Here is a 17744-nt window from a genome sequence, read left to right as displayed (position 1 = left end):
TGTAGTTATTGTTGCCTATCTGTTCTCTCTCTCTCTCTCTCTCTCTCTCTCTCTCTCTCTTTCTCTCTCTCTGAGTTTTAAAGATATGGCTGCTTTTGACATGGAATTGCAAATGTTGGGGATAGTGTTTGATACATGTAGAATTAAATTCAAAACATTTCATTTTAGATAACATGTAAATTGAAATGGAACAAATCTTCAAAGAATAAAACACAACAATGAGCCACACTTGATGTAAGTAAAATTCATTTTTGTACCTACATTGTCCAAGTTTAAAGGAAAGAACCTGTAAAAACTTATACCCTGGCCAGTATTTTACATGCAGATAATTTAGAGTATTAGATACTGAGAAACTTTATATTGATTATACATATTTCACAGACTTAATGGGTATCTTTTGTTCTTCTGGATTTTGAACTTAAGTTAAATGTAGACTCTCTTCCGCAGGATGTGTCTTTTGATAAATTTTGTTAATTTGTTACCATGGTAACAATATACAAGAATAAAAAGAAAAACATAATAGAAGCAAGTTTCTTTTCCCTATGACATATATTTAATGAGTTAAGTCATTGTGTATTTGTTCCGAAATTAGGCTTAAATAAAAGTTCAGCAAATATTTAACTTATGTAAAAACAACTTATCACTATGATGTCATATAGGTGAGGTAATCTCAAGCTAGCATCAAAATGGAGCAAAAACTGAATTGAGGGCCTCACATTATAGAGTCATATAACTTCATTTTTTATAAACCAATACCTACATGTAATACCTTAATGGATAGGGAAATTCCTTTACTTTTCTATTTTACCTTTTTTGTGGTATTTGAAAACAATTCTTTTCAGTGTGCGAAATTAACTTTTTTGTACTATAGACAATCGGTCTACAACATTTTCAAAATCTATAGACCTGACTGATTTTCTATAGACCAAAAACAACAAAAAATATTATTCTTAATTTGTATTGTAATTTTATTACGGGTGAACATGGTGAAATAACCTTGTACTTCACAACACAATAGGAACTCATACTATAGGACATGGTGAAGGGTGCCTGGCTCTAAACCCACACACAGTGACATTGCCTTGTAATGATTATTTTGTAATACCAATCAAATAAACTCAGATAAAGTAAAGGGAAATAGATATATAAAATACCCTATTCCCTTGAATACTGTAGATAACATGATACAAAAGGAAACAAAAGCGCAGAATCTTAAGGAAAACTGAACGTCGGTCATGAATTCCAGGTGTACAGTCTGGGTTCACAAATGCGAAAACTAGAATAATGTATGACTATCTGGGTTTTTTTCCCAGCTCTAGCACCTTGTGAATACTTCAGTTTGTCAAAAAATGACATACTCTGAATATTGTTTTTGACTTTTCAATAGCACATGGCATATACATTCTGCTTCTTATCGCAGTGTATTTAAAAAGGTATTGAGTAAAACGTTCAATCGACTAGACGACAGGCTGCATTCGTTCTATAGACATTCAAGTTGATCTACAAATATTCGAGTTACTCTAGACCGGGCCTATTTTCTATAGATTTTGTCTATCGGTCTACCGTTAATTTCTCACACTGTCTTTTTTGTAATTAAAGAAAAACTTGTGATTTTTATGACAACATTTTTATAAAATCAGACATAATTGAGCTTTTTCGTAAGAATATGAACAAAATAAATTTGGTAAAATATTGAATGTTTATGTTTTACATGTATTTTAATCCTTGAGATTAAAGTTTCCTCAATTTATGCTATTTGAAGAGCATCGATTACCAATGAGCTATATTTTGTTTAGGTAAGTTATAACTGGACTGTTTCTTCAGATTTCATGCATGCGTATCAATGCTGCAAAATCCTTAAAATAGCATTGAATTTTTCCAGATTTGGAATCATGGTTTTGTTGTCTAGAGTGAACATATCAGCTAAGAATTGTAAATAAGCACAATGACTGTTTTATATGAATTATAATTTCTGTTATTCTCTGTAAACTGCAGTAAAAATTACAATATTGTAAAAACTATCTCATGAATAATAAAAAAATATACTGAAAAACTTTAATTTATAAAGGGGTCATTATTCTACAGGGGTCACTTTTCTTCATGTAGAGTGTGCTCATTTTTATGAAAATGACACTTATTCTTCAGGCAAAAGGGTTATTTTTCTACGTAGAATAATGACCGTGGTGTCATTATTCTACATTACACCGGAAAATCTGCATTATGCAGGCATTTAATTTTACTGTTATCTTGATTTCTTTGGTGCATTATGATAATTATATATTGAATATTGAAATGACATCTCTCTCTCTCTCTCTCTCTCTCTCATTTAATTGCCAATATAAAATTGTAATCCTAGTATATCACCTCCAGTCCCTCATATTTCCAATACACAATATCCTCACCCTTTGTATGTGTATAAATATATTCAAAGAGAAACTTTGATAAATAAAGAAAACTTTTAATATTAATTGAAAAAAAATGATCCCTCGAAACATGGTATAACAGACAGAGGTAAATATCACTACCTGTCATCAAGACAGGTGACACAACGCTGCTCACATTACTTGCTCCTGTACAGGGACTTGCTCGATTCGCAATAATTGGTGGACAGACATCTCACACTTTTTCAACATTTATCTTTGTTTGGAACTCGGCGGCTTTTCAGACAAAAAACTATTCTTAACCATACACTGGGCAAGAAAACGAGTGTTACCTTGGACTACGGTGATGCGTGGGCCTTTCAACTCCTTAATTTTAAGTTACCGGTAGTAAGAGATTTGTCAACAACCTACTACCGCACCATGTCTCTAAAAATTTCTTCCGTTAATGAGGCGTGTCATTAACTTTAACTTCTTTGTATTAATTAATTAATTAATTAACTTATATATTTATTTATTTATTTATTCATTCATTTGATTGTTTATTTATTGACTTTATTTCTTGACATTGACTTATTGTATGTAATTATATATTTGTATATATATATATTATAGTTTATTAACTGCTCTTTTTTACTTATTAATTAATTAATTATACCCCCGCTCCGAAGGAGAGGGGGTATACTGTTTTACCCTTGTGTGTCTGTCTGTCCGTCTGTCTGTCCGTCCGTAACAAAAATTTCTGTCGCATTTATCTCAGCAACTATTTATCGCAGATGCTTGAAATTTTTACACAGTATTTGTATAGGCATGCCATATCGTAGGGATATATTTTTGTACCAGTCGGACGTCAACTTCCTGTTAAATGACGACTTTGCTTATTTTTTAACCAAAATTTTCAAACAAATTTTCGTCAAAGATTTCTCAGCAACTGTTTATCGCAGATGCTTCAAATTTTTACACAGTATTTGTATAGGCATGCCATATCGTGGGATATATTTTTGTACCAATCAGACGTGAACTTCCTGTTGAATGATGACTTTGTTTATTTTTTGCCAAAATTTTCAAACAAATTTCCGTCAAAGAATTCTCAGCAACTATTTATCGCAGATGCTTCAAATGTTAACCCACTATTTGTTTAGGCATGCCATATTGTGGGAGATATTTTTGTATCAATCGGACTTCAACTTCCTGTTAAATGTCGACTTTGCTTATTTTTTAGCCAAAATTTTCAAACAAATTTTCGTCAAAGATTTCTCAGCAGCTATTTATCGGAGATGCTTGAAATTTTTACACAGTGTTTGTTAAGGCATGCCATATCGTGGGATATATTTTTGTACCAATCGGACGTCATCTTCCTGTTAAATGAGTACCTTGTTTATTTTAGCCAAAATTTTCAAACAAATTTTCCTCAAAGATTTATCAGCAGCTATTTATCGCAGATGCTTGAAATTTTAACACACTATTTGTTTAGGCATGCCATATTGTGGACTATATTTCTGTACCAATCGGATGCCAGCTTTCTGTTAAATGTCGACTTTGCTTATTTTGCATATTCACATCAGAGCGGGGGTATCACTAGTGAGCATTGGCTCACAGATATCTTGTTTATTCATTTATTTATATATATATTCATTCATTTTTTTTTCATTTATTGACTTTATTTTTGACATTCACTTAATATATGTTATTATGTATGAGAACAGCTGATATTTTAATCAGATTGGCTTGCGAAGAGAAGTGGATGAAGGAAAATTGTTATGATGTGTTTTAAGTCATAAAGTGGAGGTTTTTGGCGTTCTATCGATGTGTGTAGATTAGAAATCACCAACAATGAGCCTTTGTGGCTGGTACCTCTCTTATTTTGCTATCAATGGCGCATACAAAATTAGCCCAGATTTCCTCTGAAATTTCGTAGAACATCAAACAGCGACCCGATTATAGTGCATCGGACCGTCCAAACTGCCCCAAAAATATACAGCAGCTTATCCAGAAAGTTGGTTTTATCATCGTTAACCAAAAAAGCTTCTATGTACGGTAATACAAATTTTGTGTAAAATGAGTTATTTAGACGCTTGTATGGTATACAGAATCTATAAAATTATGCCCCTAAAACGCCAATATTAAAGTGAAGTATGAATTTAGCTATGATTCAGCACCCGCATTAGTTTTACTAGAACCTGACAATGCTAATTTATATGAAAATGCACGCCAATTCTTTAAAATTGAATAATATAATGGCAGTTTTTCAACCCCTCCCCTAAAAGGCAGGGTTCCCTAAACTTGTATATGTATATATTCTCGGGTGGTCATGATATAAACAAGTTTGCTATGTCTTGTGAATAGACATGTTTATTTGCACAAATTAGAACCAAGAAAATCATTCAAAATTAACACGCCGTGAAATTGCATACAGTATAACTTTAAACATATTTTCATAAATCAGAGGCCACTGCGAGCACCATGGTTTTAATAATCGCTCATAACTTTTTGATGTAGCTACAGAATTCAGTAAAACTTTCCACATGTGTTCCACAATAAATGTTTTTTTGTTTTCAGATTTTATTTTTGCGAGTGTAAAATAATAGATTACTTGCAGGCTATGCCTGTCCACTTCTCAAAAGAGAATACTTGACATGTGGATTTCGTTTGATTCGAGTCATGGTTGTTAACGGAAGTATGCAACTGTCCTCATGCATCAACAGTTAACTTAAATTTAAAATGGAATTAAAGGACAGAAATTGGTTTGTTTACTCCTATTAGCATTTACAGTTTTAAAAAAGAGAGCAGTTGTTATTTATAGAAAATGGACAGTGAAATAGATTCATCCAATATTTTCTATAATAGCAAAAATACACGCATTATGATTTTTTTTCTTAGCAGGGGGTATAAATTGTGGGCTTGCTCACAGTACCTCTAGTTTTTATTTAAATGCTGTTTTAGAAACCATTTTCGTTAAAATTTCTTTGAATTTCTTAATTGTTTTTATTAAGATGTGAATTGAGGATATATTTTACTTACTCAATTATTTTTAGCTTGAAATAATTTACTAGTCTTTATGATTTCATTTGTAGGTAGTTGTCCTGACTAACTCAAATTTGGAGGAGAAAATCCGAATTGGAGAGATCTGCCACAAGAACAACATTAAATTCATTTCTGTTGATTCCAGAGGACTGTTTGCGTAAGTTTCAATGTTGTTGGACTTAAGCTGATATTCGTTTATTGTATGAAATGGTTTGCCTTATTTATGATAACCTTATTTTCTGCAAGCTTTATCTCCAAGCGAATAGTTAAGATAAAAGTGCACTTATACAATACAAGTTCATTTTATAAAATTTACATTTCTATCAGTAAACTTCATTGAAAGAGCTCAACTCTTTTCTTGAAAATTGTCAGGTTTTTCATAGTAAAAATTTCCATGATATTAAAAAAGCATTCTGTATGTGATGAAAATTCAGGCAAATAATGAATACCATTGGTGTATGAAGCTCCTTGTTGGTTGTTCCTTATCAGTCATAGTCGCTATAGAAACTAGAACTGAGGCTCATTGTCTGGTTATAGTAATGTTAATGTGGGGGTTTTGATTTTTGGCAGGGAGCTGTTTTGCGACTTTGGAGATATTTTCGTGGTGAATGATGTGGATGGGGAGGAGCCAATCACAAACATGGTGGCATCCATCACTAAGGTAAGGCAGACCCAGACAGATTAAAAAAAGACCCTATTCCTAGCTGGTGGTGCAGGGTATGACATACAGTAAAAGGCATTCTGATCAGGGTGAATGTGAAACACTAAATAAGTTAAAAATAATTTAAGTTAAAATTGATTGTTCCTTATTCAAACTTGAAATTTTTTTCTCATGGTGTCTGTGGAGAATGAAATAAAAAAAATTATATTCACAGCACTCTATTATGTAAAGATGAAAAAAAATAATATACAAAAGTGTTCAAAAGATGTGGGCTGAACAATTTGATCTATTTTTAGGATAAAGAGGGCGTGGTCACTTGTTTGGACGAGGCCCGCCATGGTTACGAGGACGGGGATCACGTCACTTTCACTGAAGTACAGGGAATGACTGAGCTCAATGGGTGTAAACCAATCAAAATCAAAGTGCTAGGTAATTCTCCCTCAGTCTATTTCCTTTTGAACATTTGAATCAATTTATTTCAGAATATATGAATTTCCTACTTCACCTATATGTACACGTGTATGTTGAAAAGAACAGTTTTTTATTTACTTTTGGACTGTACCAATTTAATATTTGAAGATACATGTACGTATTAAAGAAAAGTTTTGTTGTGTTTTTGTTGTTGTTGTTATCTGATAAATGCTTTCTTAATTGCAGGACCGTACACGTTTAGCATTGGAGATACAAGCAAATTTTCCAACTATGAACGAGGGGGAGTTGTTTCCCAAGTCAAGACGCATAAAACAATTCACTTTGTAAGTTTATACAACTGTATAATGTGTCAGTTTATTTTCTTCCAGCTTTTTCCTATTGATTTTTTTTAATGTTGTTTCAAAAGTAGGGTTCATTGTTGTAACTAAGGAACTGAATAAAAAAAAATTGTCTTCATTACAACTCATTACTGATTTTTATTTCTTTGTGCATTCAGAAATCCATCAAGGCATCTATGGATGCCCCCGAGTTCCTCATGACAGACTTTGCTAAGTTTGACCGCCCCGGTCAGTTACACATTGGTTTCCAGGCTCTGTATGAATTCCAGAAACAGAAAGGACAGCTGCCTCGTAGTCGATGCAAGGTCAGTTTTAATTATATTCATAGAAACAATACTTTTATACTTCCAAATTCCAATTTTTTCTTCAAGAAACAATAACTTAAAACTTTCAAAGTCCATTTTTTGGGGGGTGAGTAATTAAAACTAAAATATTTTGCTTGTTGTTTATAGAACAGAAACCTTAGAGGTTTAAGAAAGTGAATCAGTAAAATTTTGATTTTGAAGCTTTTTTCTCTCTTCTTTTTAAGGCTGATGCTGATGAATTCCTTAAAGTTGTGAAGGCCTTGAATGAGAAGTCACCAGCTAAAGCGGATGAACTGGACGAGAATGTAATGAGAGAGATGGCTTACACCTGCCGTGGAGACTTGTGTCCATTGGCAGCCATTATGGGAGGGGTGGCAGCTCAGGAGGTCATGAAGGTAAGGTCAAATGTCATATGATGATTAAAACTTTTTTTTGTCTTGTTAATATGCATTTGATTGAAGCTATGTTCTACTATTAAAATTATTTTACATGAATCAAGAATTAGTTTAGTTTATTGAAAAAATAATACATTTAGCACATATTGGAAAAGATATTTATATAGATTCCCATTTTCTCTGCCATGTGACTGTTTAAATCCATATAAAAAATTATGATAATGAGGTGTACAGGTAATAAGTAGAGTTGATGTTGTTGTTTTCAGGCCTGCTCGGGGAAGTTCCACCCAGTGTGTCAGTACATGTACTTTGATGCTCTGGAGTGTTTACCAGAAGACAAGGACACCTCTCTGACAGAGGAAAACTGTAAACCAGTAAGTAACAGTTAACTGTAGTAACCCTAAATCATTGAGTACTTGAAGTAACTAGTAAACCAGTAAGTAACTGTTGTAACCGTAAATCATTGAGTACTTGTACAGTAACGATCAGACCCATCCTAACACCAGAGTAAATCCCAACTAAACCCTGGGTTTACTTTCAGGGCTTACTTTGGGTTTACTCTGAATTTGCTTTTTGGGTCAACTGTAGCACTGAAGTGTAAAGCAAACCCTTCATTTAACTTACCATCTTACTGTCTGTAATTCTTGCCTCTTGTATATTCCAAATACACATGTAACGTCTAATTTCAGAGTATGCTTCTGATCAGGGTTTACTATTTGTGTCCACTCTGGGTTTACCCTGGTTCCACTGTAGTAAACCCAGAGTAAACCCCGAAAGTAAACCCAGGGTTGAGTTAGGGTTTACAGTACCGATCAGACCCAACCTAACAGAAAGTAAACCCCAACTAAACCCTGGGTTTACTTTCTGGGTTTACTCTGGGTTTACTAGAGTGGACCCAGAGTAAACCCCAAGTAAACCCAGAGTGGACACAGAGAGTAAACCCCGATCAGAAGAATACCCTGAAAGCAGACGCTACATGTGTATTCGGAATTTACAAAGGGCAGGAATTACAGGCAGTAGGATGATAAGATAAAATACAAGTTTGTTTCACACTTCAGTGCGTATAGTTAACTCCAAAAGCAATTCTCGAGTAAACCCCGAGTACACCCAAAGTAAACCCCGAGTGGACCCAAATTTTCAAAAAGTAAACCCAGGGTTTAGTTGGGGTTTCCCTTCTGTTAGGTTGGGTCTGATCGGTACTGTAGTAATCAGTAAACCAGTATGTAACTGTCGTAACCATAGACCAAATATTACATGTAGTAACTAGTAAATTAGAGAGTAACTGTAAAACAGTAACTAGTAATGTAAACCTGTGATTTCTAAAAGTAAGTGTAAACCAGTAAGTTACTGTAAACCATTTAGCACGCCAATGGTTCAAAGAAGTTGAACATAGAATAAACAGCTCAAATTGATGCAAAATTGTCACTTTATAAGTATTTATCTATTGTCAGATTTAAAATCAAAACATTTTTTTTGACTTTCAGACCAATAGTCGATATGATGGACAGGTAGCTGTATTTGGGTCAGATTTCCAGGAGAAGATGGGAAACCTCAAATATTTCTTGGTAAGTGCTGTTGATTTCTTTTGAATAACAGATTACAGTAATTGGATGATATGATATAAGTTATTGATATAATGCATACAATGTAAATGTATATTTACAATTGTTACATCTTTGAGCAATGTGGAAACAGTTTATGATAAGACTGGTAACTTTGTTAAAGATTTTTAGACATGAAGTATTCGAAGTGCTTGAATGAAGATATTTGAAGTGTAGTAATGTTAGAATTGTTTTGTAGGTGGGAGCTGGTGCCATTGGATGTGAAATGTTAAAGAACTGGGCCTTGATGGGTCTGTCTGCAGGAGAGAATGGACATATATATGTGACAGACATGGACATCATTGAGAAGTCCAACCTTAACAGACAGTTCCTGTTTAGGCCCTGGGACGTACAGGTCAGTATATATACATGCTCTGAGAGAGAGAGAGAGAGAGAGAGAGAGAGAGAGAGAGAGAGAGAGAGATTGTTTACAGTATGAATATAAGCTTAAAAATAAGATATCGTTGGAGTTTCATTTAAGAGGCCCAGGGGCTGACAAATACATTTTTTAAGCACTTGCCCTCGGGCAAGTGGCAAGGCAAAATTTACTTGCCCTACCTCAATATCTACTAGCCCAACCAAATTCTTCATTGTGATTAAAAATAAACAATACACATACCGTACGATGGTTTTGCCCTTCACTTTAAATTTTTCCACTTTTAATACTCAGTGCTCTTCATAAAATATATAGTTCTTCCTCTTGGTTTTCTCGAGAGTTTGTTAAAAAATGAACACATAACATGTTGATATTTAGTTGGATTTGTTTTAAAGGTAAAAAAACAAACATTCTATTAACAGTTTTGGATGTTTTGATAATTTCTGTCACCTTAGGTGAATGTCCGAGATAATAGGTCACAAGCGCACACGTCTTCACGGCCATGATTTCACTAAGGCCGCAGAGGTGTTAAAAATAAAGGAAAAAAACCACGTCAAAATCCTATTGTGGTGTATAATTTTAACACCCTTAGATCATGAAGAATTTTCTAGAAAATAGTGTGTATTATGTTCGGCAACATACGGTACTTTCATTTTCAGTACATATGCGAAAGTTTAAAAAGTCACTTGCCCACGGGCAAGTCCCTACCGATTTTTTACTTGCCCGATCGGAAAAACCACGGGTGTCGGGCAATCGGATTTTTCAGCCCCTGAGGCCCATACCAATAGGAGATGTATTACTATTAGATTGCTCATTATACTTTTACTTATCCACGAAATTTTGTTTTAGAAACCTAAATCCTCAACAGCAGCCTGTGTTGCCAAACACATGAATCCCTACATAAACATCACCTCCCAGGAAAACAGGGTGGGGCCTGATACAGAGAACATCTACACTGACGATTTCTTTGAGAAGCTGGATGGTGTGGCTAATGCCCTCGACAATGTGGATGCAAGTGAGTTACTTGTTTAAAATTTTTTTTTCAACAAAATTGTATGCAAAGAACATAAATGGTACGATAATATTTCAGCAAACACCTGGTACTGTAATATTTCAGCAAACACCGTTGATTTAAGAATTTAAAAAAAATTTAGATGATTTAATATTCATACATCAACAGTACATGTGTATATGAAAAAAATATTAAAATGCTTATGAACATTTAATAAAAACTGCATAATGCATAATTTAGTACAGTGTGTTGTATTGAATAATAATCAATATGGGTTTGTTTTATTGCCCAGGATTGTACATGGACAGGAGATGTGTGTATTACAACAAGCCCCTGCTGGAATCAGGGACCCTGGGCACCAAGGGCAACGTACAGGTGGTCATTCCCAAACTGACCAAGTCTTACTCATCCTCACAGGACCCTCCCGAGAAATCCATTCCTATCTGTACCCTCAAGAACTTCCCCAACGCCATCGAACACACACTACAGGTAGGGAATTCCTGTAGAGATCCCCAGACCTGTCAAGTTTCTGTTGGAAGTCTAATGGTTGTGTGTAGAGTGCTAAGTTCAAGGTTGAGAGAACTTGATAAAAGGAAAAACCTATAAATATTAGATTTTTTAGAAGAAAAAAAATTTGTTGTGCTAAAATTATGAGAAAATGAGACTAAAAAGGTTATTTTTTATTTTGTAACTTGATGAAGCTCCTCAATGTCATTGAAACTACATTATTTTTGTAATAATTTTTTTTTTAAAAGAGTGAATGTTCATGTGTGTATTTACCACAATGCATGTACAAATTTGATATTTTGAAGCATGAAGTTGTGAAAGATCAAAACCTTCTAAACATGCAAAAATCTACAAATTGTTCCGCTGCTAATGCAATGCTATTCAAACAAGGTCTTTCAATTAATTCTGTGAGTCAATTCACAATAACGGTAATTACATATTTTCAATGCAGTGTACATACAGTACTCGCAATGATGATGTCACTCAAGTTGGGAACCACATCAGGATAATATACACCAATATACCAAATTTGGCCAATCTATACTTTTTTCAAAAATTTCCATAGAATATGGCTTAATTGCTGCCCTATTAGTTAAACTCTTAGATATATTATCCCTTTAATACTGTATAATTTGTGTTTTTGCAGTGGGCCAGAGACCAGTTTGAGGGACTGTTCATCCAGCCAGTAGAGGGCGCCCTTCAATATGCCACAGATCCTAAATTCCTGGAGAGAACTGCCAAACTCCCAGGCACACAGCCAGTAAGTCAAAACCAGGGGCATTTGTGATTTTCGTCCATTGAACATTAAAATTATCTTCATGTGCACAAGCCAATGTTGCATGAATATGCAAATAATCTCAGTTTCTTCCAACAGAAAATGGGGATACATTGAAGAATTTGTGCCCTTTTTTCTTCCATAAAGGGTATCAATCGCCCTATTCATAATGAAATTTCTCCATGTTGTAATAAATATCCAATATAGTAGTATTTTTTTGTGTGATTAACGTTTGGTTTGCCTTGTGTACATATAGGTGGAGACACTACAAGGAATTAAGAAGGCCATCGTTGACGAGAGACCAACCAGTTTCCAGGACTGCGTGACTTTTGCCAGGAATCTGTTCCAGGAGAACTATAATAACAACATTCGTCAGCTTCTGTTCAACTTCCCTCCTGATCAGGTCTGTGTTGTTGATAGTGATTTATACACAGCTATTTCTTTTTATTCAATTGTCTTTAAGCATGTACATGTACACTTATGAAAATCCATTGTCAGCTTATAATCTGATGGAAACCAAATTGCATAACAATCCTTCATAATTAAACTTAGGAAAAATTAGCATAATTGAAGAATGGGAGGGGGACAGAAAAGTTCCTGAAATTGTCATCTTAAGGTCAGACGACACGTTCCTCGAGAATCTTTTTTGTATCTCCTCGTAATAAAGAGTTCCAATAAAAAAATTTAATTTTATAATTACTTTAAAAACGATCAAAATTTATTAATAATTGGTTATATGTCCAGATGGTCGAGTGGTTAGAACCGTGGACGCTCACTGCCAGAAGCTGGTTCTAAAGGTCGTGAGTTCAAAGCCCCGCCCCGGCGGAGATATAGTTCTATTATAGTGAATTTTCTGTGCTGTAGATGTATTTATTTTTATATCAGCAATTCAAGTGTATTTTCAAGAAGATTATATAGAAAAATGCATACTCTAGTATTTTGAAGAAATGCCTGGTAAGGTACCCTAATTTTTTGCAAGAAAGCTTGTCAAAGTAGTTGTAAACCATTAACAAATTCCTAGAAAAAGTTATCTAAAATTGAGCAACTTGTCGTCTGACCTTAAGGATATGTCATGTGGAAATGGCATTAGAGAGCGTTTGTGTAATTTGAATTTTAAGAGCTAAAATAAACAAATTAAGTATAGTACATAATGATGTATGGTTATTTTATTTATTATCAAATCCTCTACAAACTTAATAGAATAGTGTTAAGAGTTTTGTCATAAATAATAGAAAGGTAGAATAACTTGTGTTTGGTTGATTTTTTTGATCAGGTCACAAGTTCCGGAGCTCCATTTTGGTCTGGTCCAAAAAGATGTCCGCATCCACTGGAGTTTGATGTAAATAATGTAAGTTCAGTCTGTGATCTTCCTCTAACTATTATTTTGTATCTTAATTGAATTGTCAGTAATGTTTACCCTGCAATTCGATTCTCTGCAGGAAATAATCTTTGTCTTATTTTGTCCTCTTTATTGCAGACCACCCATTTCGACTATGTTATGTCTGTAGCTAATCTCAGGGCTCAAATGTATGGCATCAAACAAGTTCGGGATCCAAAGGCTATCTGTGATATGGTGTCAAAGGTCAAAGTTCCCGAGTTTAAACCTAGGTCAGGGATAAAGATTGAAGTGACTGATGCTGAAATGGAAAGAAACCAAGGAAACCTAGGTTTGTTGACAAAATTTGTTGTGTGTGTTGCAAACTCCTTGTGATAAATAAGGGAATTTTTTTTTTAATTTTTCCCCACATTTACACGAACATGCCTGTATTTTGGGATTTAAAGAAAAAAGATATTGCTTAAAATGATTTGATCTATTGTTTCTATGATGAAATAGATTTATTTCAGTCATTTTAACCCAAATACAGTAAAACACAGTTATAGCGAACACACTTATAATGAATTGAGACTTACAGCGAAGTGATTTTCACTCCCCGCGACTATATTACATGTTGTTAACTTGACGGATATGTCGAATTACGCTTATAACGAAGCAAAATCGCCCGTCCCTGGTGCTTCGTTATAACTGTGTTTTACTGTACATAATGGACAACATCTTTTCACATTTATGCCCCCAGAGATGTATGAAAAGGGCGTATTTTTTTTTAAATCTCCTCTTTGCATGCTTTTGAAAAAAAAAAAACAGGTCTTAAATTGAACTTCAAGGTCAAAGATGAATGGTCGAATTTAAGATCATTCATCTAGTTCATGGTCAAATTTTTCACATTTGCTTACTATAGAAGGGATATTTTTTCAAGAATTTTAAAGAGGCTTGGAGAAATTGTATAATTATTTTTCAAAATGCAGATGTTGTTGCTGTGGAAAATCTACAAAAGGACTTACCCCCTGTGGAGAAAGTAAAGGCCATGAAATTAATTCCTATTGAGTTTGAGAAAGATGATGATACTAATTTCCACATGGACTTTATCGTGGCTGCTTCCAATTTGAGAGCCGAGAACTATGACATTCCACCAGCAGATCGACACAAGGTATACTGAGGGGAATTAATGAATTAAAAGTAGATATGGTTGATTCATATGTATATATACACACAATTAATGCAAAGTGTACATGTTAGTCAGTTCTTTAGATACTTGACATTAATGAAATGTCTGAAGCATATGTAAGCATCCAACTGTATGTGACGAATGTATTAAGTCTATATATACATGTATATATCATTAGGCTGTTTTGATTGGGTCTTGTTGCATGTGGATTTTTGGGTTGGACCGATCTTAAGATTTTTAAATACCACTTACTAAAGAAAGATATGTGCTGTTTATCAAATGATCAAGAATGATATGTACAACAGCCTAATTTCGAAAACAAAATTTAAAGAAAACTAATTTGTTTTTCATTCAATGTTTCAGAGTAAGTTGATTGCTGGAAAGATCATCCCAGCCATTGCTACCACCACAGCACTCATCACAGGCCTAGTGGCTGTAGAACTCATCAAGGTATGTCTGGTCATGAAGGGATCAGAGCCACTCGTGCTTTGAGTGCAGGTTATGTTTTATGGCATAAATTGTTCATGTACCTGTTCATTTTGATTTTGTTTGACCTACGTTAGCTAGGGAAAGGTTTGTGTCCTTTTCCAAAGGAAAACTATACGTTCCAAGGATATTCATGATCAGATCTGGAGGGAGACTAAATATAAAAAATAAACATTGGATCCCCCATCCCTTGTATAATAAAAAGGGGGGCTTTAACTTTTGAGCATTTTGTTGAATATGAAAATTATATTCAGTAAAATTTTCTTTCATTGGTGGGGGGGGGGGGTGTGGGGGGAGGGAAGTAGATCCACCCTCTCCCCTGGAAAAAAATCCTGGATCCACACCTGATCAAAAATATTTCGGCATGCATTTGTTGTAAAACTTGTCTTTCGATGTATGGTTATTACCACTTTTACAATATGAAAGTTTTCTTTTACAGCTTGTACAAGGACATAATAAATTAGAAAGCTACAAGAATGGATTTGTAAATCTGGCCTTGCCCTTCTTTGCTTTCTCAGAACCAATTGCAGCACCCAAGAACAAGGTAATGAATTCAATCAGAACTTTAAAAACTCTGATACGCCTTCGTTTGCTCTTTCTCAAATACATGTGTATGTATATGTTTGTACTTTATGATTTTAGTATTATGACACTTACTTCACATTATGGGACCGATTTGAAGTTCAAGGAGAGATGACCCTACAGGAATTTTTAGATTATTTTCAGGTAAACTAGTCTGTTATTATTAGATAAATGTATGGATTCATGATTGTCTGTCAAAGCTGGAATTGATTTCATATATCCAGAAATGAGCGTTCTTTAAACATTTTGTTGGCTGTCCATAGATAGTATTGGACTCTGTGACTCTGTCGGATACTTTGATGTCACCTTGATAATTAAATGTATGATGTGTGTATACCTTTGTAGAAAGAATACAAGCTGGAGATCACCATGTTATCACAGGGCGTGTCCATGTTGTATTCATTCTTCATGCCCCCCGCCAAACGACAGGAGCGACTGGGACTACCGTAAGTTAACGTGTTTTGATGTTCTGAATTATACAGGTCTCGGAATAGTAAACAATTTCATGGCAGAATGTTAACAAGACACAAATATTCTCAAGACAAAAATAATGAACTCGTAGAGATTTTGGTGAAACTGGATGTTTATAGCTCAGAGTATTCTTGTATCAAGACTAGTTTAAGAAATTTTGTTTAGAAAACTGAACTATTTTAACAAGCATTCAATTCATTATACAACAGTTCACGGTTTGTGTCAGAGGAATCAATTGACATGCAATAATATCTCAAGCAATGGTAGAAAAATCGACTTTCTTCTTACTTCATTTATGAACATTTCTATGCATTCTTTTTCTTATCAAAATGATGTATTGAATTGCAGATTATCAGAAGTAGTGAAAAGAGTCTCCAAGAAGAAGATTCCTAGTCACGTAAAAGCTTTAGTGCTGGAGCTGTGCTGTAACGATACGGAGGGAGAGGATGTAGAAGTTCCGTACGTTAAATACAATCTACCACAGTCGTAATGTAAACACTGCCCTAGAGACCGCAATAGGTACCCCTACGAGTAGTGACCAGACACTGGACATTCTCATATTGAGAGACTTATCAACAAACAGTCGGACAAACAGATGACTGATGCACAGTCAGTGAAGTGCAATGAACATAATTACAAAGATTTTTCTTCTTTTTGACTGTTGTATATTTGTATTTCTCAATGATGTAATATTAACTTGTGGACTTGTGTAAAGGAAAACAAAGCAAACAATAATTTGATTGTCTTTCTATAGTATTCTCTGTACACAGACAGGTTTGGTAGTGTGCATAATAATTTATTCTGTCTATATGAAACTTTAAAAAAAAAAATAAATGAATAGAATCATAAAAGTTTAACAAGTTGTTGTTTATTTTCTTAAAAGACTGCGTTTTCAACGAGTATTCTAATTTGGACTGTGAATCTTACCAAGGGTGGATTGGGGTTTTTATCTGATATTAACTACGTTAAAGTTCAAATGAGAATTTCTGATCACCTATCATCCGTCCATCCATCCATAAACGTTTCACCTTTTCGACGTCTTCTTTAGAACCACTGGGCCAAATTTAACTAAACTTAACACAAAGCATCTTTCTGGGAAGGGAACTCTAAATTTTTGAAATAAAGCACGGAACCATTTTTAAAAGGGAGATAATTACAAGACAGTGAAATATTAAAGGAGTGTGTCTTAAAAATGTTTAAATTTGTTCTCAATAACTTCAATGCTCAATAACCATGACTCTGGACCAATACTGCAGCCTGAAGAGGGTTCAAAATTCAATATGGAAAAACATGAGGAAGGTGTTCAAAATTCTTCTCAAGAACTACAATGCTAAAATTTGTAAGATTACTATGCATGCATCCTAAGATAGTGTAGATTCTAGATTGTTAAAATTGTGACCCCCGGACCAATACTGGACCTCTTGTTTTTTTTTTTTTTGGGGGGGGGGATTTGTAATATGATTGATCGGAACATTTCTAATGTTTTTTTTTTCCAATTGAGTTTACTATGATAACCACTTTTCAAAACTGATTTAAAAATTTTGATTTTATTATCATAATGATACCTACTGCAATATTAAATCATATATATACATACAAAAGTTGAAGTACAGCAAAGAATTTTCCTATGACCAGTTGACACAATAAAACAAGTGCCCCAAATTACATAACCTCTGCTCGAAACATACAAAGCAATGTTTTTCTTGTACTTTTAACAGCTGTTAAATACTGTTATATATGTTTCATGAATGGTCTATTAATACTGATAAATGGTCCCTGTCAATTTAAGCCCTTAAAATATTTTTTAATTATAATTTTTAAATAATTAATATATAATGATAATATATAAGTTTTACCTATACATGTATGTACATGTAATACCAGTATATTGTTTGTA

At 34.1% G+C, this 17744-nt stretch overlaps 1 protein-coding gene across 1 annotated transcript; it reads left to right on the top strand.

The window, feature by feature from the left end:
- Positions 1 to 215: 215 nt before the first annotated feature.
- LOC117682148 (ubiquitin-like modifier-activating enzyme 1) lies at positions 216 to 16704 on the top strand. Its single transcript, XM_066081996.1, has 22 exons — positions 216 to 234; positions 5453 to 5559; positions 5973 to 6063; positions 6360 to 6492; positions 6721 to 6818; positions 6992 to 7138; positions 7363 to 7533; positions 7800 to 7907; positions 9018 to 9098; positions 9334 to 9489; positions 10360 to 10525; positions 10815 to 11011; positions 11676 to 11789; positions 12061 to 12207; positions 13078 to 13152; positions 13282 to 13471; positions 14109 to 14290; positions 14672 to 14758; positions 15234 to 15338; positions 15437 to 15520; positions 15722 to 15822; positions 16196 to 16704. Exons 3-22 carry the CDS (start codon positions 6043 to 6045, stop codon positions 16335 to 16337), a joined length of 2505 nt encoding a protein of 834 aa, XP_065938068.1. The 5' UTR covers positions 216 to 234; positions 5453 to 5559; positions 5973 to 6042; the 3' UTR covers positions 16338 to 16704.
- Positions 16705 to 17744: the final 1040 nt, after the last annotated feature.

Source organism: Magallana gigas, chromosome 4 (assembly GCF_963853765.1).
Source record: "Magallana gigas chromosome 4, xbMagGiga1.1, whole genome shotgun sequence".
Classification (NCBI taxonomy): domain Eukaryota; kingdom Metazoa; phylum Mollusca; class Bivalvia; order Ostreida; family Ostreidae; genus Magallana; species Magallana gigas.
The sequence above is the reverse complement of the archived record's forward strand: the minus strand, read 5'-3'. Positions and strand labels throughout refer to the sequence as shown.